At 39.9% G+C, this 23893-nt stretch overlaps 1 protein-coding gene across 2 annotated transcripts; it reads right to left on the bottom strand.

Moving 5' to 3' along the window:
* Positions 1-1917: 1917 nt before the first annotated feature.
* LOC139320848 (FXYD domain-containing ion transport regulator 5-like) lies at positions 1918-15033 on the bottom strand. Of its 2 annotated transcripts, none has more exons than XM_070949314.1 (10): positions 14938-15033; positions 12859-12916; positions 10032-10118; positions 7702-7770; positions 7300-7368; positions 7080-7127; positions 6816-6854; positions 4068-4142; positions 2668-2716; positions 1918-2338 (listed from the first exon to the last, which is right to left on the bottom strand). In XM_070949314.1, the coding sequence occupies exons 1-10, from the start codon at positions 14983-14985 to the stop codon at positions 2314-2316; spliced, it is 567 nt and encodes a 188-aa protein (XP_070805415.1). In that variant the 5' UTR covers positions 14986-15033; the 3' UTR covers positions 1918-2313. The 2 variants fall into 2 exon arrangements, with proteins under 2 accessions (XP_070805415.1, XP_070805417.1); XM_070949316.1 differs by having other exon boundaries at positions 7080-7124.
* Between the last annotated feature and the right edge of the window lie 8860 nt (positions 15034-23893).

The following is a 23893-nucleotide window of genomic DNA, read 5'->3' as shown; positions in this document are numbered from 1 at the left end:
GGAATTCTGGGAGTTGAAGTCCACAGGTCTTAAAGTTGCCAAGGTTGAAAAACACTGGCCTACAATGTATGATCAGTCTGTAGGGTGAAACTTTTTTTTTTTTAATTTGATTTATATGCCGCCCTTCTCTGGAGACTCAGGGCGGCTTACAATGTGCTCAGCAATAGCCTTCATCCTTTTGTATATATTTATACAAAGTCAGCTTATTGCCCCCACAACTGGGTCTTCAATTTACCTACCTTAGAAAGGATGGAAGGCTGAGTCAACCTTGAGCCTTGGTGAGATTCGAACCTGCAGTAATTGCAGGCAGCTGGTCTTAATAACCAGCTTAATAACAGGGTGCCTTAGACCACTGTACTACCAAGGCTCTTATTTGCTTGAGTTTGGGAAGTTTTGGGGGTTTTTAAAAAATTTTTAAAGTGAAGCTGGGTACAAACTCTAGCCATAATCTAGAAAAGGTTTTGCACCGCAGTTATGGTGCTTACCACTCGATAGACTAACCCTCAAAGCAACATGAAATAAAATATATGCACCTAACAATAAAAATTAGTTTTAACAAAGTATTAGTACTGGGACCCTCTCCCCCTCTGTGTGTGTGAGAGAGAGAGAGAGTAAGAGACAGACAGACAGGCAGACAGACAGACAGACACTGGCCCGAAGTCACCCATATGGCTTTGTGCCTAAGATGAGACTAGAACTCAGTCTCCAGTTTCTAGTCTGATGTCTGAGCCACTAAACCAAACTGCCTCTCTAGTACTGTGAGAGGCAAGTACAAATTTCCTAAATCTTACTGGGTGACTTTGGGTTAGTCATTATCTGAAAACCAGGGTTGATTTGAACATAAACTGAAGGAGATGGAGGCCTGCTGGAGGAAAGGCTAGAGTAGAAACAAAAATAAATTTTAAAGATGTAAGCTAGACTAGATAAGGTCTGGATTCTGTCAACAGCAAACAACATTAAATACAAACCACATCAACCATAAACATAGCATTTGTTTTATTTGTTGCAGCTTTTCCATTTTAGTGCAATATACCATTTTTTTCGGAGTATAAGACACACTTTTTCCCCTCCTAAAAGTGGCTGAAAATTTGGGTGCATCTTATACTCTGAATGTAGCTTTTTCGAAGCTATTTTTCAGCCCTAACGAGATGCTAGCAAATGAAGCGATCTCCGTGCTAAGCTTTTTTTCAGTGAAGCGATCGTGCTTTGCCTGCTCTCTCCGGCTCTCAGCTGTGAAGCTTTTTTTCAACCCTAAGGAGGCGCTAGCGAGTGAAGCGATCTCTGTGGTTTGCCTGCTTTTCTCATTGCTTCTCTCTCCAAAAATCAATTGTGCTTTAGAAGCTGTTTTTTTATCCCCAAGCAGGGGATAAAATACAGTAAACTAATGTGCTGAAGCTGACCAGACTAAGGACGCTAGCCAGATGAATACCTGGAAGGCAGATTCCCCACCCCCTATTTTCCTCCCCAAAAACTAAGCTGCGTCTTATATTCCGAAAAATACAGTAAATTATTTGGTCCTTCAACATCATTGAGCAACACTTTGTCACTGATTATGAGAGTTATGTTATTCGACTTTACTCCTGAAGGCTGTAATGCAATAAGCTTGACATTACGGGAAGAGATATTAGCTGGGGTTGTTCAAGATGAATTACAAACTACGAAGGCTGTGTTTACCCATTATGAGGAACCAAAGTCAAATAGACCAGATTGTGGTTTAATATATGTTAACCCAGAGAACTATTTTTTTTTTTATAAAACCACCTCCTCCCTTCTTTTCTGAATCTTTCTATCTTGTCATCCAATTTGACAACTTCCAGATCCACTGATAATAGCTTTGCTATCATAGCTTCTTTCAGAACGAGGGTATGTAAATATAACCTACACCCACATCGGGCCAAAAACAGCGCAGAGTCAATGTCAGGAAACGTGGAAGCAACAAACCACGCCAAAAATTTATTGAGAGAACAGAACTCGAGATTTCTTGGCAGAGAATTTGGATAGACAAGTTTTGCTAAGCAACCGAGAACAATAGTCACTATACACATTGCCCTGACCTCAGGCAGGCGTAGAAAGGAACAATGAATTTTCAAGCCTTGTGGTTGTGCCAAGGAACTAGTTTAATGTAACAAAAAGATAATTTAGGGAGAGGGCAATAAAAATGGACTTATGTTGCAGGATGATAAGCACAAATGGAAAGGTCAGATAGCAGGAAGATGGTTTTGGGAGAACACCAAACACGTTTTCACCAGAAGGTGAAAAGATGCCCCCTGTGCATTCCCAGTGCAGTCTTCAGAGGCTTCAGGCAAAGAGGTTTCAAGCCAGAGACACATCATATGTTCTGTAAAAATAAGAAATCAGGATCAGAGTTGGTCACGCACGAGAACCAGACTTGTTTCTCAAACAGAGGGGATCGGTCCTCTCGCCCCTTTTGTTCAACATTTATGTAAAGCCGCTGGGCGAGATCATCCGTGGTTTCGGGGTGGAGTACCATCAGTACGCTGACGACACCCAGCTGTACATCTCCACCCCAGACCACCCCAACGATGCCCTTGAAGTGATGTCCCAGTGCCTAGAGGCCGTACGGATCTGGATGGGGAGGAACAGGCTCAGGCTCAACCCATCCAAGACCGAGTGGCTGTGGTTTCCGATGTCCCGATATAGGCTTACCTTGTCCGCTTTTTCCCTCGGCATCGTGGAGATTTCCCATGTTTACCACCTGAAGAGAAAAGGAAGCAAACAAAATGTTTGAGGAATGCTCTCTCCTAAAGATCAGAACAGAATGGGAAGAGATGGCATGTCAGCTGCTTCTTACACGAATGGTTGAGTACACTAAAGTGCTTGTATTGTGGTTGAGCACATCTGGAATGTGGCCACGGCCACGCGGGTGGTTATGGGAGCAACATGGCGCTTCCGTGTGACACCTCTCCTGCGCGAGCTGCACTGGCTCCCGGTGGTCTTCTGGGTGCGCTTCAAGGTTTTGGTTACCACCTTTAGAGCGCTCCACAGCTTAGGACCTGGTTATTTACGGGACCGCCTACTACCACAAGCAGCCTCCCACCGGCCGGTACGCTCTCATAGAGAGGGGCTCCTCCGGGTGCCGTCAGCTAAACAATGTCGACTGGCGGCCCCCAGGGGGAGGGCCTTCTCTGTGGGGGCACCCACTATCTGGAACGAGCTCCCCCCGGAGATACGGAGGATCCCGGATCTACGCACTTTCCGCCGTACTCTTAAGATTCTCCTATTCCAGCAAGCCGGCCTGGCCTAATTTTCTCCCCTGTTTTAAAATTCTTTTAAATCGAAATTTTAATCTGTTTTAAATTATTGGGATTTTTTAATTGTCTCGGGCTAAATTATTTAATCTGGTTTTAATTATGTCTTTTAACTTTTGTATCTATGTATTTTATTTTGTGCCTGTTCACCGCTCTGAGTCCTTCGGGAGTAGGGCGGTATATAAATCTAATAAAACGAAACGAAATGAAACGAATGCCAGAACTTCCCCACTACCCTCACTTTGCCCTAGAGTTTGCCTTATGGTAAAAAAAAAAAAAAATGGCAGCCTATGTAACATCTTTAAACCCACCATCACCAAGTATCGTTCCTGGAATCATGGTGGAAAGCAGTGTCCTAAACGATGTGCTTCCCAAAGGCCTTTCCTGAACATTAAACAATATGTAACTCTTTTGATTTCAAATGCACCATCCAGATTTTCTTTGGAATGGATAGGCAGCCATACAAATTGATAGCAAAGTTAAATGTTCCCACCTAAACATTGCCTTTTTTTTCTGAAGGACTTCTGATTTCAAATGGTGATATTAATGGTGCGATGTTATATTCTAGCATTTTTAGTTTTGCAGATAATATTGCTGAGAAAGCTAATGCAATGCCAGTGTAATGAACTGATTAACGTTAACTATAATTGTTAAAACTAAACTAGGGTTGTAAGGCGATGACATGAAACATGGTTCTGTTCTTTTATTCCATCGTTCTCTTTCCACCCTCAGTTAATAAGATACAATTCATTCATTCATTCATTCATTCATAAATTCATTCCAGTCTCTCAGGCTTACAGGTAAGAATGAGAATGCCCAAGATGAAAAGGATGGCAGCAGCTACTAAACCCCACTTGCGCAAGGACCAATAATCTGCAAGACAAATGGAGAAAAGTCAAGAGTCTGGGACATCTGGAACTGAAAAGAGACAACAGTTTCAAGAGCATCTATTGATGTTTGATGGAAGGCACTGCATCTAACCTGCTTCCCAAATCATTCATTTTTCCTGACTTTAGCTAATATTTTGAATCATGAACAAATAAATTGGATTTGCACAACATGGAAAGCTATCAAAATACCCTCAAATAAATTTTAAAAAACCCACTGACCAAAGTTTAACATATTGTGTGGGTGCAGCCACTAGGTTTCCAGTGTATCAATCCACCATTGGGCCCATGTGCCCAATGGTATAACCATTGGGCACATGGGCATTACAGAACTTCCAATGTTGTCAAACGAGTGGCAGAATCTCTTTCTGTTGGCCATCAATATTTGGAGGGCCTCAGGTGCCTCATCCCAACACATGTATATGTTACCAGTAATGTGTGAAAAAGTGGCACAGTATATAGAATGCCTAGAAAGTCTATAGCATGGGTGATATATTTAGGCAAAATATGAAATATGTTATTTTTAATATGCTATATACTTTCCCTAGGCTTATGTTGAGGAATTCGCAGAGCAACCCTTGAGTAGCAAGGGTGTGCACATGAAAGCGATTGAGAATAGTTAGGAAATAACACAGCCAACACAGAGATACACTGAGTTGTGCTTACTTTCAGGAAATAGTAATAAGCCACAGTCAATAAACAGTCCAGGTCATACACAGGTAAAGTAGCAGATAGTAAAACAATAGTCCAGGGATAATCCAATAACAATGTCTTCTTACCAGTAGTTGTAGTCATACACATAAACAATTGCAAACAGTAGCAAACACAGCAAACAGCAAAGAGCATCAAAGAGCTGTAATGAGCATCAGAGAGAAACAAACCATGTTTCTAGCTCCCTCTTAAGGACATTGGCTACAGAGCTAACCAATCAGGACACAGTATGATGCAATACAGCAGTCTTAAAGCTATTGCTTAACGCATTGTAAGCCGCCCTGAGTCTCCAGAGAAGGGCAGCATATAAATTAAAGCAAAAAAGAAAAATATTGATGGTTTATATATTGCCAACCCAAGTTAGATAAAATCGTTTCCTAACAGCATTGTATATAGTACCTAGGCCAGTGGTGGGTTCCTCCCGGTTCGGTCCGGTTCTGCAGAGCCGGTAGCGGTGACGATATGACATCATCGAACCGGTTCTCCCCTCCCACCCACCCACGATATTCTTACCTTTTATTTGATCCCACCCCCAATCTATTGCTGCCTCCTGAGTCCCAGCTGATGACTAGAGGGAAAAAAACTGTTTAAACTCTTGCCAGGGGGGGCTTCAAAGGGCCGTCCTACAGCTGATCAGTGTTAAAAGTAAACAAATGAGTCGGGTCGTAAGTCGAGGACTTGGTCGTAAGTGCGAGGACCTTCCAGAAATGACTCTGACCAGCTAGCCACGCCCACCTAGTCACATGACCTCCAAGCCACACCCACAAAATAAGCCACACCCACAGAACCGGTAGTAAAAAAATTTAGAACCCACCCCTGACTTAGGCATTATGCTAAACGACAAGAACTATTTAAGTAAAGTATGAAAAGAGTTATGAAAATCCTAACTCTAACCCTAACCTAAACCATTTATTGAAAAAACGTATTTATTTATTTATTTATTTATTTATTTATTTATTTATTTATTTATTTATTTATTTATTAAATTTTTATACCGCCCCCTCTCCCGAAGGACTCGGGGCGGTGAACAGCCAGAATTAAAAACACACAATACGAATATTAAAATACATTAAAACAAAATTAAATTATCTTAGGCTTCTCCAATTTAAAATGAACATGAAAGAAGAGATGCAAAACAAAGTACAGGACTTTTTTTTACTGAAAGAAAGAAGAGAAAAAGACCAATATTTGCCTACTCGTTGGAACAAGAAAGACTAGAATGGCATTTTAGTGGGAGTATTTTATACTTTGCCAGTTTGCCTTTTGGCATCGCAAAGAATGCCTAGGACAGTGATGGCTAACCTTTTTGCCGTCGCGTGCCAAAAGCGGGGAGAGTGGGGGGGATTGCACACGTGCGTGTGCCCACACCCATTATTCAATGCGCCCCATCCCCCCATGCATGCATGCGTGACCCCCCGCTCTCCCCCCGCTTTTGGCACGTGATGGCCCTGTAGGTGCAGTAGGCCCATTTTTTTTGCCCTCCCCAGGCTCCAGAGGCTTTCTAGGAGTCTGGGGAGGGCAAAAACAGCCTTCCCCAACCCCCGGAGGCCCTCCGGAGGCCCAGAAACAGCCCATTTCCTGACTTCCGGTAGGCCCGGAAGGCCTGAAAATCAGCTGATCAGCGCACGCATGCGTGCTGGACTGAGGTAGGGCAACGCTCGCGTGCCCACCAATATGGCTCCGTGTGCCACCCGTGCCATAGGTTCGCCATCACGGGCCTAGGAAAGGTGTCAAATATAAAGTTTTTCATACTTTGATGTCCCATATTTAGCATTCTATAGATTTCCTAGACATTCTATAAAATGCTTAATTTCACACACTGATAGGAACATATACATTTTATATTAGTATTTTCTCCCTCAAACCAATTTTTTTTTTTACAGGATCATAGGTGTTTCGAAATCTCCCTTCAAGGTTTCACCTTTGTTTAACCCAGTTTGAAACTCACCATAAGTGAACAACTCAAGATATTCTTTCATCTCGGCAGCTATGGAAAGAGGAGGAAAGCATATTGATGGGGAAATGTCAGAACTAAAAATCATATTTTTCAGCATTTACTTAAGATTGTAGATTTTATTATTCAGTAGATGTTAATATGTTATCTCAGATATTCATTAATGTTGATAAGAGTCTGTCATCTTGGTAAAGTTTGCCCAGCATGGCAAACAATTTAGAAATCTTTAAATCTTTCATAAATAAATTAAAGAAATACCTGTTCTATTTCTTTGGTCAACAGATGGTAGTTGAGGTGTGGAATCTTCTGGAAAAGATAATGCCAGAGGAAAAATTTACTATGCCAAGAAAAACATCCTTGAAAGTTCTGTTCCCCTGTGAAAGAGGCTTTGTGGATTGTTTTTGGTCTGATTTTCAGGGTGTTTCAGAATTTATTTCAAAATTCTTTGTGTTCTTTGGACTCACAGTTGTGACCTCACCTAGTGTTTTCTTGAATTGCACAATGCTTGTGCTGAGATCCACTGTCACGTTAGCTGCTATTGTCACTTCTATAACAAGACAAGAAAAGAGTGCCCTTAAAAAAGAATTGTTACTTTGTGGATTTTCCCTATCCACTTGATGGGTTTTTTTAAAAAAAAAAAATCAACCTCTACAGATTCTTCAACTAAGCATTAAGCAGAGAAAGGAAATCCTTAACCATAATTCCAACATTCAAATACATTTTTATGTCAGCTGACAAATTGTGGCTTAAGTGTCATGCTGGGTTTGGACATCAGTCAAAACTGTTCTCTTTGACTGGTTTATTTGGATGACAACAACTGCCCATAGGAACAAATGAACGATGTGCACTAAACATCTTAACAATGTCCACAATTACATACCGCTTGTTGATACATTCTCTTGCAGAAAGGTTAGATTTTCTGTATTGTGACTTTCACTTGTTAACACCCCTGTCATAGAAAAATAAAGCACGGAGAAGGAAAAATGTATTAAATAGATGAATTTCTCTCCCATCCTAAGGTTACATTTTCAACTGATGGTTAAACCTTGAGCCTGAGTGGCGCAGCAGACTAATGCTACTGTTAAAGTAGTATTTAGCTTCCAGCTGCCTGCAATTACTGCGAGTTCAATTCTCACCAGGCTCAAGGTTGACTCATCCTTCCATCCTTTCTAAGGTAGGTAAAATGAGGACCCGGTTTGTGGGGGCAATAGACAAATATCAGATCAACCTATAACAGGCAACAATCCACAGTTCTTCCAAGAATCTTCTTAGGGTCTCCTTGAGCCCATCCGCCCACCTTAGCACTGTTATTAAGACCAGCTGCCTGCAATTACTGCAAGTTCAAATATCACCAGGCTCAAGGTTGACTCAGCCTTCCATCCTTTCTAAGGTAGGTAAATTGAGGACCCCAGTTTGTGGGGGCAATAAACTGACTTTGTATAAAATATACAAAAGTATGAAGGCTATTGCTTAACGCCTTGTAAGCCACCCTGAGTCTCCAGAGAAGGGCGGCATATAAATCAAAATAAATAAAAAAAAAGTCAGCTCCATCCAATTGCCCCAACTCTATGCTGAATTAAGAGATTACAGGTTTATAAAAAGGGAGGGTTTTTTAATGAATACAAGTGACTCAGCGATCATTTTAAACACTGAATAGTAAAGACGATAGCTCTGGGTTGAAATGTTCAGTTTATGGTATTCTCTAAGACTTTTTTCCTCTTCCTGCAGAAATTTTATTACCAGGCTAGATAACATCAGCCGTTAATGGGGGAAATTGAGTTTGCTGAAATTGATTTGCCATTGCTTGCTTCTTAGGGAGGAGAAGGAGAGATGGGCACATGTCACCCAACTAGCTACATGCCTAAAGAAGGCCTAGAACTCACAGTTTCCCAGTTTCTAGTCTGCTGCCTTAACCACTATACTAAACTGGCTCTCTATCATGATGTTGTTACCTAGACTGATAAGAAGACATCTGCAGGAAAGAGCCAAACTCAGAGAACACCAAGTGTTTCATTAAATTATGAAAGTATTATATTAAATAATAAAGTGAAATATGTCCTCTCCATAAACGAGAACCAGACAGTTCCCCCATCCCACAAGACCATGTGTATATCCATTTACCAACTCAGATTGTTTGGAGACGTTAATAATTGTGTTACAAACCTATCTGGTAAGCAGAAATACGGGGAGAGAAATGCTACAGGGAAAAAAAGAATGAACCACCTTACATCAGATTCATTTCTGTTTAAAATTATTTCTCCATCTCTAGAATCTTAACCCCTTGGCTTTCAAAAACACCTTGGCACCTCTATAACTGTCTGGTTCGGTTCTGCAACCCAACAAGACAGACACAGACTTCAGAGGATAATTAGAACTGCAGAAAAAACAATGGCTACCAATCTGCCTTCCATTGAGGACCTGTATACTGCACGAGTCAAAAAGAAGGATGTGAAAATATTTACAGACCCCTCACATCCTGGACATAAACTATTTCAACTCCTACCCTCAAAACGACGCTATAGGGCAATGCACCCCAGAACAACTAGACACAAGAACAGTTTTTTCCCAAACACCATCACTCTGCTAAACAAATAATTCCCCCAACACTGTCAAACTATTCACTAATTCTGCATTACTGTTACGATTAGTCTTCTCACCGTTCCTATCACCCATCTCCTCCCACTTATGACTGCATGACTGTAACTTTGTTGCTTGTGTCCTTACAATTCATATTGATTTTGTTTCCTAGTATGATTTGATTGCTTATTGTACCCTATGACTATCATTAAGTGTTGTACCTTATGATTCTTGACAAATGTATCTTGTCTTTTTATGTACACTGAGAGCATATGCACCAAAGACAAATTCCTTGTGTGTCCAATCACACTTGGCCAATAAAGAATTCTATTCTATTCTATTCTATTAAAAAAGTGTTAAGCATTGGGCTAAATAACAACTCCAAACTGTACTCAAGAGTCCATTATATGGCAAAAACTATGTGCTCATTTAACTTTAGCAAGATTTTGAAGGAGTAAAGCAGCATCCTAGGGAAATCTGCCCATTTGTCCGACCAATTAGTTCTCTTCTCAAAATACATCTTCAGGGAAGCAAAACAATCTAGGGATGGGAAATATATACTTAATTAGTACACAAATGCTAGCTTAGTTGAATAAGATTGGCTATTGCCAGCTATTTTGGCAAGAGACTCACCAACAGTACTCAAAAAAAATTCTGTTGTGGTTTGAAATCCTTTGGCATCTTCTTCCTTCTGAACTATCGAAGTTGGACTTCCTGAAACTGAATCAAGATGGAGACAGCTTAATATCCTTTTTCTGTCTGACTCTTTTGTGTACATCTTCATCTTTTCTCCAAATTGCTCAGAAGTGCAACTTCCCATTTTATTCTTACCACACCCTTGAGCAATGTTTCTCAACCTTGTCAACTTTAGACTTCAACTCCAGACGTGTTGACTTCAACTCCTAGAAATTCTGGGAGTTGAAGTCCACAAGTCTTAAAGTTGCCAAGGTTGGACACTCCTGCTGTAGTCCAAAGCCAAGGAGTGGAAACTACAAACAGAAAATCAGTATGTATAAACAAAGCTGGAGGTCAACGTGGAATAGCAGGTCTCAACTTTGGACCACATCTGGAAATGAGGACCCAGATTTTTGGGGGCAATATGCTAATGCTAATGCAATATGCTATTATGCAATATGCTATATGCTAATTTTGTAAACCGCTTAGAGAGGGCTGTAAAGCACTATGAAGCAGTATAGAAGTCTAACTAATAAATAATAAATAAATAAATATTCATTTAGTGCTGTTCGAAGTTACAAAAGCACTGAACAACCTGACTTATGATCATTTTTCACCCGACCATTGCAGCAATCCCGTGGTCCCCCGGCCCATGGTCACGTGATCAAAATTCAGACACTTAACAGCTGACTCATATTTATGACTGTTGCAGTGTCCCAGGGTCACGTGATCCCCTTGTGCGACTTTTTGACAAGCAAAGTCAATGGGGAAGCCAGATTCAGTTAACAACCATGTTACTAACTTAACATCTGTAGTGATTCACTTAACAACTGTGGCAAGAAAGGTTGCAAAATGGGTCAAACGTAGTACCTTGCTTAATAACAGAAATTTTGGACTCAATTTCGGTCATAAGTCAAGGACTACCTGTACAATTATTTGATCCAGGATAGTCATCCTTCCTCCATAACATGTCCCAAACTCCCTTCATCTCCTTCTTCTCCTTTGTAGTAAGTTTAGGATCCCAGTTGGGTACATTTCCTCGCCTTTCTTTCTCTGCCAGCACTTTGCAAATATTTAAAAATATTTTTTAAAAAGACAATCTGGTTCTTGGCTTTGCAACGCATGCAGGAAAAAAAAATGTGAAATTGTCACTACAGGTTCTTTTCAAAAAAGAAATGTGGAAAATGCCAGCATATGTTTTGGCTTATTTAAAGAAAATTAATTTTCATCTTAAGGGTAAAATTAATCACAATATTTTTAATCTCAATTCTCCAAATGTCTTCCTTCCCATCTCTTGTGGGCGTTAAAGAAAAAAGGAAAACAGGAGGTGTCCCTGCATAGTTTTCTTTCTTGTTCCTCTCCCCATCTTGATTTATCTGGATGCATCTTTATAAATTATATACACCTTCATCAAAAATTTCCCATGCTGGTTGCAAACTACATTGACTAAGAACAAGGATAAATCAGTGGGTAACTTCCAGGTAAGCGTTTCTCTATGAATTTCAGAAAAGCACAACAAAAAAACCCAGTACTACAATTAAATAAAAAAGATATTTTAGAATCTCTGATATGGATAAGACAGCTGAACGGATATGGACTGAATTGTTGTCATAAGGCTAGTAAGCTTCATTGGCATCCTTCACGATACCATAGTCAAGAGACTATGGTATCGTGCTCTGGAAAGAGGTCCTAAAACAGCATCTAGTGTGACTAAAAAGGCCAATCCAAGAGTGGCAATCCCTTCCACACTGAGGGCAGATACATTCTGTCCCCTGCCCAGACACCAGATTTCGCTGGTTCCGGGACTGCCTCTTTGCCTCAGCCTGCCGAACAAGTGTCTCTTCGAATTGGAGAAGGCCATGCTGTGTCTTTAGCCTCCAAGCTGAACGATCGGAGGTCAAGGTTTCCCAGTTGTTAATGTCCATTCCCAGGGCCTTTAGGTCCCTCTTGCAGATATCCTTATATTGCAGCTGTGGTCTCCCTCTGAGGCACTGTCCCTGCACTAATTCTCCGTACAGGAGATCATTCGGAATCCGACCATCAGCCATTCTCACGACATGCCCCAGCCAGCGTAGACGTCACTGTTTCAATAGTGTATACATGCTAGAAATTCCAGCACGTTCCAAGACTGCGCTGTTTGGAACTTTGTCCTGCCAGGTGATGCCAAGAATTCGTCAGAGACAGTGCATATGTTAGTTAATAGGCTAGTAAGCAAACACTCCAAATAAGAGATGCAAAATTATATTATGGGATGCTTATGGAGATTCTTAGTCATCCAGGTCATGGTTGTCCCAAAGGTGCTTTTTCAAGAGGCAACTGGACTTTCTGGTTTTTCTTTGAAGACGTTTTGCTTCTCATCCAAGAAGCTTCTTCAGCTCTGACTGAATGGTGGGGAATTCTTGAAAAAAATACTGCATGGGATCTTTTTCTTACATTGTGGGGGATGGGAGAGCCATACTCTGCTTCATATCTTGTCAGTCCTGCCAGGGTGCAGACAAAATGGCTTTAGAAAGTATTAATAACTGATCTTTGGATCTCCCAGGTGATCCTCCTCTCAGGTTCTAAGCTTTATGTTGCTAGATTTTTCTGAAACCCTGAAAGATTCCCATGCATCAGATAGCATGAAAGATTAACAGTCATGAGAAACCTTATTTATTAAATTTATATGCCACTCAGATCTCACTGTTGAGTGAAATAAATGAACAAACCCATTGCTTATTACTACTGTGAAGATGAGGGGACATACATGTCAAGACCCACGTCAAAAAAAAAGCTAGCATCTTACCTTGGGCAACCACAGGAGCTGTGAAATGTGAAAGGGCAAGTAGGACAAAAAAAATAAACTGGAAGAAAAAACAGAATTATGAATCAACTGTGATGTATTTTCTAACTCTGTCCCATGATTCCACCCCTGAATCATAACATAATCAACCCAGAAAGATTTATCATCAAAATCAACATGGGACATGTTAAAGTCATAAACCAAGTGCAGATCCCACCTATTCTACAGAGTAGGCAATTCCCTTAGTACAGGATTCACTAGAGATAATTTATGGGAGTCATACATTTTAGTTTGTCCAAATTCAGAATAGCAGATGCTGAGATGCAGAATGCTAATTGGTTTTAGAGTGGTGGAAAAATACTGTCTTGTTCCTCATCTGCAGATATTTCTGTGTTTAAAGCAAGTTATAGATTTTTTTTTTCCATTATGAAAGTTTCCCAGATTTTCAGAATGGGCCCATATTCCATTAATGTACCGGTAATTTTTAAAATTAGCTTGGATTAAACAATATGCAATCAACCTATTTTGTCTGTCCACATTTACTAATTCCAATATGAAGAATAACTGAAATCAAAAATTGGATTGTGTATTTATCATTTCTGTAATGAACCAGCAGAATCTAATTCTCAATTTATCTATTTAAATAGCAGTCTTTTCAAAACTCAAATTCATCCTTTAAGCCAACAAATAAAAAAAACTTAAAGTGGCAATTGCTTTTCTAACTGTTTCTGAATACTCACCAACGTGGCACTCATCAATGAAAAAAATTAAAAAAACCTTGAAAGTGGTTTAACAAAAACATCTTAATCTAGAAGTTCACCGAAAGCAATAAATAAATAGACTTACATGGATGAGAGAAAATTTTCCCGTCAGAATATACCATAGATAATTCAAATATTTCCTCCCTCCTATTTTAGTACTGTGTTGCAGTGCGCTAAGACAAACAAAACTTCCTAATTCCTGATCACATAAATCTGACATTTGAAAAGCAAGTAATAGAACAGGTTTGGGAACACATTTATACACTTATACTCACACACTCACAAAATTCCTATCCTACATGTTGCGTTGTTCTGTTTTAAGTGACTGCTTCACAATGTAACGGGCATTTCTGGTTTGTTCCAAAGCTCTGACGAAGTTCACAGTTCCATGTAGATCCAAGCCTCCCGAGCTGGAAAAATCCTGATATTTCCACCCAGCGGAACAGATCCTTCTTTCTGAGGATCTGAGACAGCTGAGAATATTGCAGTTTGTTGGAGAAAAACTCCTAAAAATGTGTGTGCCATAGTGCTGCTATCTGCAAAGGCCGTTTGGAGTTGTCAGCCAGCCAAAGTCCTCGTCACAAAAGACCGTTGGGGTTGACAGAAACCTAGTGTGGCCTCTCACTTCTGCATCATAACGCTGGGTGGATTTGCTAACCCGCTCCTACGGGATTCCTGCCAATCTACTGTAGCCTACAGATCCCTGAAATTAACTATCCCCTTCCTGGCTTTTAGCTTTGTAACTGAGAAGGCAAATGACTTTTCCCTGCTCCTATTTGCTTTCTCGATTGTGTATACACAAATACACACACAAATACACACACAAATACACACAGCAGCAGTGCTAAAGTTCTAAACTGCTCTAACTCTGAAGCCTAAAGTTTTGGAATCTGCCGTTACGGCTGAACCATTACGCTCTCTCCACCCATCATTAACTATCACCCAAAGTTCTCGTCTCTTGTATGAAAGAACTTCCTGCGAGCAAACCGAAGATGGTGAAAAGGCATTTCAGGGCTAACATAAAAAGTGGGGAGAAATGCATCTCTCTGTGCTTTTCTGTCTGCTTTCTGGTTTACAACCCTGCTTTCCTGCTTGCCGCTGATTTTCCATCTCTTCCCATGCCTTTCTCCGTGAAACATGTGGTTTTCATTCACTGCCACTATCCCTCCACCTCTTTTACCCAGAGTCAGGTTCTTCAACCCAAAGAGTTAACTTCCAGCAAGGAATTTCCCAGCTAACACATTGTTCCAGAGGCAGGAAACCGAAAGACGGAGACTGGTAGTTATTGTTAGAAAGAAAACTGGGAATAGGGGTCACTCACCTTCATGGCGGCTGCTTCACAGCTCTTGGAGTGTGGCATGTCGAGCATCTGGAAGGGAACGAAAGGCCGCACCAATCATTTCCTCTTCTTGCCACTTCCTGGCCCCAGAGAGTGGGTGTGTGAGTCACAAGACACGTGCTCCAACATTTCTAAGTGTGTGGGGTATGTATATACAAAGACCAGCAGCATACATGTACAGTATGTGCCTTTCAGAAGGGTCCAGTGCATTGGCCAGAAATACAAGCGTTCTCTGTTCAGGACAATTCACAGTAACCCAATCTCAGGCTGTTCATCAGAGGAGAACAAAGGCAACCTGGTTTTTCTTCACTCTTTCTCTGCAAGGCTGATCGAGTGGCAGAAAAGTGGCCTGGTTCTTCCCCAACATTGATGGCTACAAATGTTGGGCACTGTGTTGCAGAGAAAGAACATTGAGAAATCTCTTTTCAATGAGCAGGTTGGCAAGGCAAACTAAACCAACTAAACTAATGATCAGAAAAACCACATGGTACTTAACAAATTTATACAGCCTCCTAACTCACATGCAGTGACTTCGGGTAGGGTCAGTGATGGGATTCAGCCGGTTCGCACCACTTCGGGAGAACCGGTTGTTAACTTTCTGAGCAGTTTGGTGAACTGGTTGTTGGAAGAAATCATTAGGGTAGAGAACCAGTTGTTAAATTATTTGAATCCCACCACTGGGCAGGGTATAACATTAAAAATCTAGAGTTAAAAATCTATAAGTTAAAACTCCACCCCCATGGCAGTGACAAAATAATCAGACAAGTCACTTGATCAATCACTGAAGCACACAGAGAAAACTATGTCTTCAAGACAGTTATAACACCAATTCTTAACTTTTTCCAAAATGGTATGGAAAGCTTTGTTGGAAAGAAGACGGAAAGTGTAATGCTGCAAGGCCCAATTCACAGGTGTAGTGTTGCAAGGCAGGTGGGGTCCAGACTCACCAGAGGAGAGCTTTAAGACATTTTAATCAAGGGCATCCAAATTCTGGCCCCAGAACTATTCACGGGAAATAATGATCAGAACTATATTTCATTAATTTATATTAATGAATATAATTTATATATTTATATTTATTTATATATTATATTATATATAAATATATTTATATATTAATATATTTAATGGAGTTTAGTTTTGTCTCAGAAATCATCAATGCCCTTGTCCTGGCTGGTGTGGCCTTCAACCTGAAACAGATGGTGCATGTATTTTTGCATATCCTATTTGCAAATGTTTTGTGAAAACCAGATCAGGCTGGCCTTACCATTAGGCAAAGTGAAGGAACTGCCTCAGGTAGATTTTAGATGACATGACCAAAAAAAAAAAAAAAAGCAGATCCCAATTTGCTTTTCCGTGTTTGATACTGTTTTTTTCTTCTGTGGATGTGGAAAGGTAGTTGCTGGAGTTTTTTCTTTCTTCCTTTCGTCCCCAAATTATTGGACACTGTTCACTTTGATTCTGGCTGAACTTAGAAATGGAGTCTTGCTATGGCAAACCAATATTATGTTTTCTTTCCTACCAGCTCAAAAAAGGGCCCCAAATTTTATTTTTGTCCTAAGAAATGGCTTTTGTGAAAGAAATATCTGAGTTAGTTAGATAATATGGTTCTGTTTGTTGTCCATTCTGCTAAGCTATGATAAGGCTCAGAACCACCAATCACCCATTTGAGGATAGAATTATATGTGATCCATTTGAGGATAGAATTATATGGCTTATTTAAAAGTTATGGTGGTGCATGGGGATCCATCCATTCATCCAAGCTGGGCTGGCATAATTAATTTTTTCTTTCCTTTTCCTAATTGTGTAAATTTTATTCTGAAGATCTTAACTGATAAGCCAAATTGACTTAATTATTATTTATTGCTTCTATTCACATTTTATATATATATGTTTATTTTGATTGTTCACCGCCCTGAGTCCTTCGGGAGAAGGGCGGTATAAAAAATTAATTAAATAAATAAATAATAAATAAATAAATAAATCCCCCTGAAAAAGTATTGGCTATCTTAAGGGTGCACAACTTACATGGGATCAATCACACAGAATGAGAAGACTAGGCACTGAAAGTGGGTAAAAACAAGAGGTGAAGAAAGCAGGACCACTGAGCAATTTTTTTAAAAATATGAAAAAAATAATGAGAGGTTATTTATCTCCTGCAGACCTAGTTTGCATTTAAATACCATGACTTTTGGCCACTAATACAGTATTTCTTTTAAGAGTCCTTTGAAACTATCTCATGGTTAGTGGCCACTACAACATGGCAGCACCTGTCATTAATTGCTTGTGTGTTATGGGTGACAATGTTTTTGCATCTGTCCCAGAGCTGCTGGTGGTATCAGATATCCCATAGGGCACAGCTATCAGCAAATAATCAAAAATGCTTCTACAGCAGCAAGTCTAGAATGAATCAACAATTGCTTAGACAGCCTGCATGTCCCGAGATCTTCCAAACACCTAATCAGATTGTTTGGTACAAAAAAGAGGAGTGGAAAACAAGATGCTTTTAAATCCATCATTTTAAAACAAAACGGCACACACGAAAATGCCTCCGGTCCCTCCAACTTCCTGGTGTATCTGTGAATAGCAAAAACATGTCTATTTATAGCTATCAGTACAATAACCGTTGGCGGCACAGTAATGGATTATGAGGCTAAATGCTTTCCTCGCCTAGAAAGGATGGTTTAATAGGCGCTCTCATCCATTTCCCTGCACAAGACACTTCACACATTTTCTTGTGCGACTGCGCCCCCTGCTGATCTTTCAACCTGCAAGTAAATGTCAGGAATGGGACAATTGATCATGCCAACATTTTCGCACCCACTTCAACCCCCCATCCCAAATGCAGCCAACCTAGCTTGGGCATTCATTCTCAGCTGACCCTCTGCCAGGACTCCAACCCTGCCACAGGTCCCCTATCCTCCCCCGGCCGTATGATCATGGCCGATTCAACCAGGGAGACTTAATCCTGGCTGATTCACAGTGCAGGACAACTGAATGCCAGGCAGTACCCTCACTGAGGTATGGGCCACTGCCTGATGTGGCCCGCCAGCAGCCTGCATGGATCATGACTGATCCCGACGACGAGGAGGATGGTGTGATGTCACGCCAGCAGCCGGCGCAGCCGGCGTTCGCGTCAGACAGCGAGGAGGCCGAAGAGGATGTGATGCCAGAGGCAGAGACTCAGCCAGGGCCTTCAGAACCTCCAGAGGCTCCTTCCAGTGGAGAGAGCGAAGTGGAGGAGCCTCTCCTCAATGCTCGAGCACGCAGGGCTGCCAAAAGGCAGGAGTGGCTACTCAGGAGGAGGAGGTCTCCTCGAGAGTAGGGCTTGAGGATAATTGGCCACTCTCTTAGCCTATTTAAGTCGCACGCAGCTAGTGCTTTCTTGCTAGAAACAACGTCTCATTACTACAGAGCATCTTGGAGAGCGAGCGACTTCTCCTATCTCGTTTTCTGTGCTGGTTGTCAACCTTTGTCGGACTTTGTTCTTAATAACTTTGATAAGGACCCTTTGCATGGGAAGCCTGCATTCTTGAAAGGGGTTTGTTTGGAATTAAACAGTGTTTGCGAAGCTTGGTGTGTGTCACATTCTCTGGGAATCCAAAGCTGGGGCAGAACACTGCCTTAATGGATGGCAGCAGCCTCGGGCGCTGGGAAGGCAGGGAACAGAGCAATGGGGTCTGAAAAGACCCATGGAGAAGGGGCAGTCTGGCACCACAATTCTCCCAGCGCTGTCCTACACTTTGCATGAGCCTCAAAATACTTTCAACCCAGCGCAGGACAACTTGAGGGGGCAAGTTGGCTGGCATCATGGGAAGTGGAGTTCCAGGCTTTTCTTTCTACTTTTAAACATTTTAGTCAGGTGGCCAAATAGCAACCCAGCTTGGAAGTCCACATTCTGGTGAGCAAGGAGTAAAGGCAGGCTGGCATTATATCAGTAAAAAATAGTTTGGAATAATATCTCACCAAACTATTCACCAAATATAGAAGCATTAAGTTTTGAGTGACAAGGATTTATGGATTCCTCAGCCTCCCTTCACTATATCCAGTTCTAATGGCTATTTCATTAAATTCAGCAGCTTTCTTTAATCTGGCAGATGTGTTGTGTTGATATTCTCACTGGTCCTACTGCAGGTGTTACAAGATTTGAAGTTCTGTACACCTGAAGTGTTGCAATATTTTCAGGATCAGACTCAATAAAGATAATAGAAGTTAGAGATTTAAATATATTTCTCTTTAATCATAATAGGCATTCTATATTCGCTGAATATTCAAGATAGAAGCAAGGAAAATGGGGAGGATGGCTCCTTATATATACAAGGGGTGGAGCCAGGAATGGGAGTGGTAAATTATGAATACATTAAAGTCTAAAGAATAAGTTAACCCCTGATGTTCCATATATACATTATTTACATATTAGAGAATAAGGCATTTACATCTGACAAATCCCCCTCTAAATGCCGGTTCGTTATACAACACCAGTTACATTCAGATTCAGGACAATATAATACATATAATTTAGAAGTTAAATATTTGTGTTGTTTAGAAGGTAAGGGTTTTGTTAATATATCAGCTAATTGTTCAGAAGTATCACAATGTATTGCTTTGATGAATCCGTCTTGAGATAGTTGTCTCACGTGCTTAAATTTAATATCAATATGCCTGGACCTTTGTCCAATTGCATCGGATCTAGATATTTCAATGGCCGCTTTATTGTCTTCATGCATAATAAATGGTAAAGTAGGTTTCTTCCAAACATCTGTGATCAAATCATTGAACCATACAAGGTTATTTGCAGCTTTAGACAAGCAAACATATTCCGCTTCTGTGGTAGAAGTGGCTACCAGTTCTTGTTTACCAGTATACCAGTAAACTGGACAATCGTTCAATAGAAAAACATAACCAGAGGTACTCTTTCTGCATGATGTATCACCAGCCCAATCTGCATCAGCATAACAAGTAATTTTTGGTTCTTTGTCATTATTTGGTTCCAATATTAAACAAAAATCTAATGTACTTTTCAGATATCTTAAAATTCTTTTGACAGCTTCCCAATGATACAAGGTTGGTTTGCTAACATATCTTGACAATAAATTGAGAGGTAATGCAATATCTGGCCTAGTCCAATTAGATATATAAAGGAGCGAACCTATAACTGATCTGTAAAATGTGTTGTCTTTAAACTCAGGGGAAGATTCATCAGTGTTTCTAAGAAAATCAGTTTGCATAGGTGTGTCACATGTTTTGGCATTATTTAAGTTACATTTGTTTAGGAGTTCAATGATTTTATCTTTCTGAGTAAGTTTGAATCCTCTTTTAGTTTTGTTAATTTGTACACCAAGGTATTTATTCACTCTACCTAGTGATTTCAATGAGAAATGTTCGTTTAACTTATTTACAAAGATTTCCCTGCTCTCTTTATGCTTTCCAATATATAAAATATCATCCACATAAATTAATACAAATTCAATATGATCATTACTCTTTTTTACAAAGAAACAGTTATCAGCAGTGGTGGCGTTGAAATCCATAGTCTTAAGTACTTTTACCAAACAATCGTACCATCTTTTGCCAGATTGCTTCAATCCGTACAGACTCTTATTTAATAACCAAATTTCGTTCTTATTAGTGTATTGACTGTGTGGTGCTCTTACATATATTTCCTTATCTAATTTTGCGTGTAAGTATGCAGTCTGTATGTCATATTGAAACACGTCCAGATTGAGTGCAGATGCTACTACAAGAGCTGTTTTGACACTCTCTGTTCTCACTGTTGGTGAATAAGTGTCAGTATAGTCTTCTGGATATTTTTGTGCATAACCTTGTGCAACTAGTCTGGCCTTGTATAAGGTATTACCTCCTTCTAAATTCTTAATTTTATAAATCCACCTGGTACCTATAATTGTTTTATCCTTAGGTGCGATCGCAGGTGTGAATACATTTAATCCTTGTAAACTTTCCATCTCTTTTTCCATAGCTAGTTCCCATTTTTCTCTTTCTTCACGGGGAAGTTTCAATACTTCCTCATATGTATTAGGTGTTATTTGTTCTCCATCCATATGCATTATGTAATCTTTGTATTTATTTGGTATTTGGTTTCTATTGTTTCTAATATTTCTTTCAGGTTTGCTATGGTTGTCATGCAAATATCTGGCTTCCTTTTTTGTTAATGTGTCTGTCTTTATTTTATGCTGACTATTTGTCCAAGTTTTGGTTTTGTTCTTACTTTTGTTAATATTTTGATTTTTTGTTGTTCCTTCCTCGCAAGATATATTATCTTTGCTTTTATTAGGAAATATTTCATTAAGGTGCAATTTAGACCAATTGGCCTGCTCATGGAACACAGCTGTTCTGGATACTATAAATTTGTTATTATTATCAATGAATCTGTACCCTTTGGTTCCAGTTTCGTATCCCATGAATCTTAATCTCCTGGATACGTTTTCTCCCTTTCTCCTCAATTGTTTAGGTATGTGTACGTCTGCAGTAACTCCAAATATGTGCATGTGTGCTAATTTGGGTTTTCTATTGTACATCACCTCATATGGTGTCTTATTCACAATACTGGACCATGTTCTATTTTGAGTGTAATTTGAATAATGTAAGGCTTCTGACCAAAATTGTTTGCCTAAACCAGCATCCTCTAATGTGCATCTAATCATGGTTTGTAGTGTGGAATTCTTTCTCTCTACAATCCCATTTTGAAATGCAGAAAATGGATTGGACGTGAAATGTAGCATCCCTCTATCCTTTAACCATTGGGAGAATTCTTTAGACATGAATTCACATCCCCTATCTGTCATAATTTGTTTTATTCTGATATTATGCTGTGTTTCTATGCGTTTGTAGAATTCCTTAAATTTCTGAAAGGTTTCATCCTTGTGCTTTAATGTGTAAACAAAACCATAGCGACTGTAATCATCCACTATTGTTAGGAAGTAACGTTTTCTATAGGTAATTGATGGAGTTAATGGACCAACTAAGTCCATATGTACCAAATCAAAAATATTGTTAGTTGATCTGTTAGATTTTTTTGGTCTGGGACTGGTTTTTAGTTTGGTGGATTTACATACTGAGCATTCCAAATAATTTTCACAATTTTTTATTTTGACACCTTCTGCGTGTTCAGTCATTTTTTGTACTACGGGAAAGCTTGCATGTCCTAACTTCCTATGTAAGATGTGAGCACACTCATCATGAATTGGTTTACCTATTTTTGGTTTCTTCTCATTGTGTGTATTTTTGTTATCATGAGTTATTTTACATTCATCATTGTCACTGTTACTGACATTTTCATCACCTGCTTCAATACAATCTTCCATATTTGAATCAATGTTATGTAACCATCTTTCTTTGGTTATCAGATAGGGTAGACCCCCTTTTATCATCACAGTACCTACATTTGTTTTGTTCTTTTCTATAGTTGCTTTCCCCTTTGAGAAAACTATATTGATGTCAGATTCTCTGCTTAGTTTTATAGCACTCAGTATGTTGTGAGGTATTTCTGGGATTAATAATACCCCCTCTATTTTCCCTAAACCAGGCAAGGTCACATTTCCTCTGCCTAATACTTGAACCTTTTCTTGATTAGCTACCTTTATCACAAACTTATCTTCTGTAAATGAAGATAATATACTTTTGTTGTTAGTGGTGTGATTTGTTGCACCAGAATCAATAAGCCAATTATTGTTCTCATCTTGTTGTGTTCTGGTGCTGTCTTGTTTATTTAGCCCATTTAGTGACCCAGATTTTCTCTCTTTTGAATTTTCTCTACCCCCTCTACTTTCTCTGTAATTTGGTGGACTTCTATATTTGTGTCTATCTGTGGAAGATTGTCTGTAATTGTATTTGCTCCTATATTCTGGCCTATGTCTCTCCCTTGGGACTTTGGGACAGTCTCTTCTACTGTGTTCCCTGGATCCACAATTGTGGCATCTAAAGGCCTCATTATATTTATCTTGAAAGACTACTTTCCTAAAAGATTTGTGTTCTGTTTGGTTACTGGAACGATTTTTTCTTGAATTGTCTTCTGCTATCAATTTGTTAGATAGACTTTCTATTGATAAATATCCCAAATTAATGGTATCTAAGTGTGACATAAAGCTATCCCATGATGGATCAAGTGAATTGATAATAACACTTTTCATTGTTTGATCTGAAATCACTTCCCCCCTCAATTGCAGCTCAGCTCTTATTTTGTTTAGATTTATCAAATGCTCACTTATAGAAACCCCTGGTTTCACTCTAGAAGAAAAGAAATCCTTAGACATTCTTGTGGTTGTGGCTACGCTATCGCTGTGAAATAGATTAAACATGCATTGAATTATTTCTGATACAGTTAGGTTTGGTTTGATGCTATGATATATTGCAGGAGACACGCTAGAAATTATTATGAAAAATGCTCTATGATGTAAACAATCTATTTTTAAAGTCCAAGGTCTTCTTGGAGGACTAGTTATAAAGAATAGTAAATTTTCTTTCATGAAAATAACCTGAAGCTGTTGGTACCACTCTTGTAAGTTAATGCCATCAACTCTAAGTTTTGGGAAGTCACTGGGTAAGTTCCCCACATTATTTTGTCCATTACTTACAACCTGAGGCAGTCCGTGGTCTCTCAAGTGCAGGAAATTACAGAACGGCATTGGGATGCTTGTAACGAGTCTGCGCGGTTCTCTGGCCAGTTCAAGTCTTTCGGGGCCGTCTACGTAGTTTTGCACATGCGCGTTGCTCATTTCTTCTTTGGCGCCGTTGTGGAAGGTTCTCTCCATTTCAGCTCTCTCGATCCGCTCCTCTTCAGATGAGTCGGTCTCTGGCTCGGTTTTTGGGGCTTTGGTGATGGCGACGGTTCTTCTCTTTCTCTTGTGTGCGCTGGCACTCGATTCTGTCTGCGGTGTAGGACGGAATCGGCATGGCTCTCTGGGCTCGGGTGTCGTCGTTT

The sequence above is a fragment of the Pituophis catenifer genome, unplaced genomic scaffold, assembly GCF_029215685.1.
Source record: "Pituophis catenifer annectens isolate HBS135680 unplaced genomic scaffold, rPitCat1.0.hap2 SCAF_9, whole genome shotgun sequence".
NCBI lineage: Eukaryota > Metazoa > Chordata > Lepidosauria > Squamata > Colubridae > Pituophis > Pituophis catenifer.
The sequence above is the reverse complement of the archived record's forward strand: the minus strand, read 5'-3'. Positions and strand labels throughout refer to the sequence as shown.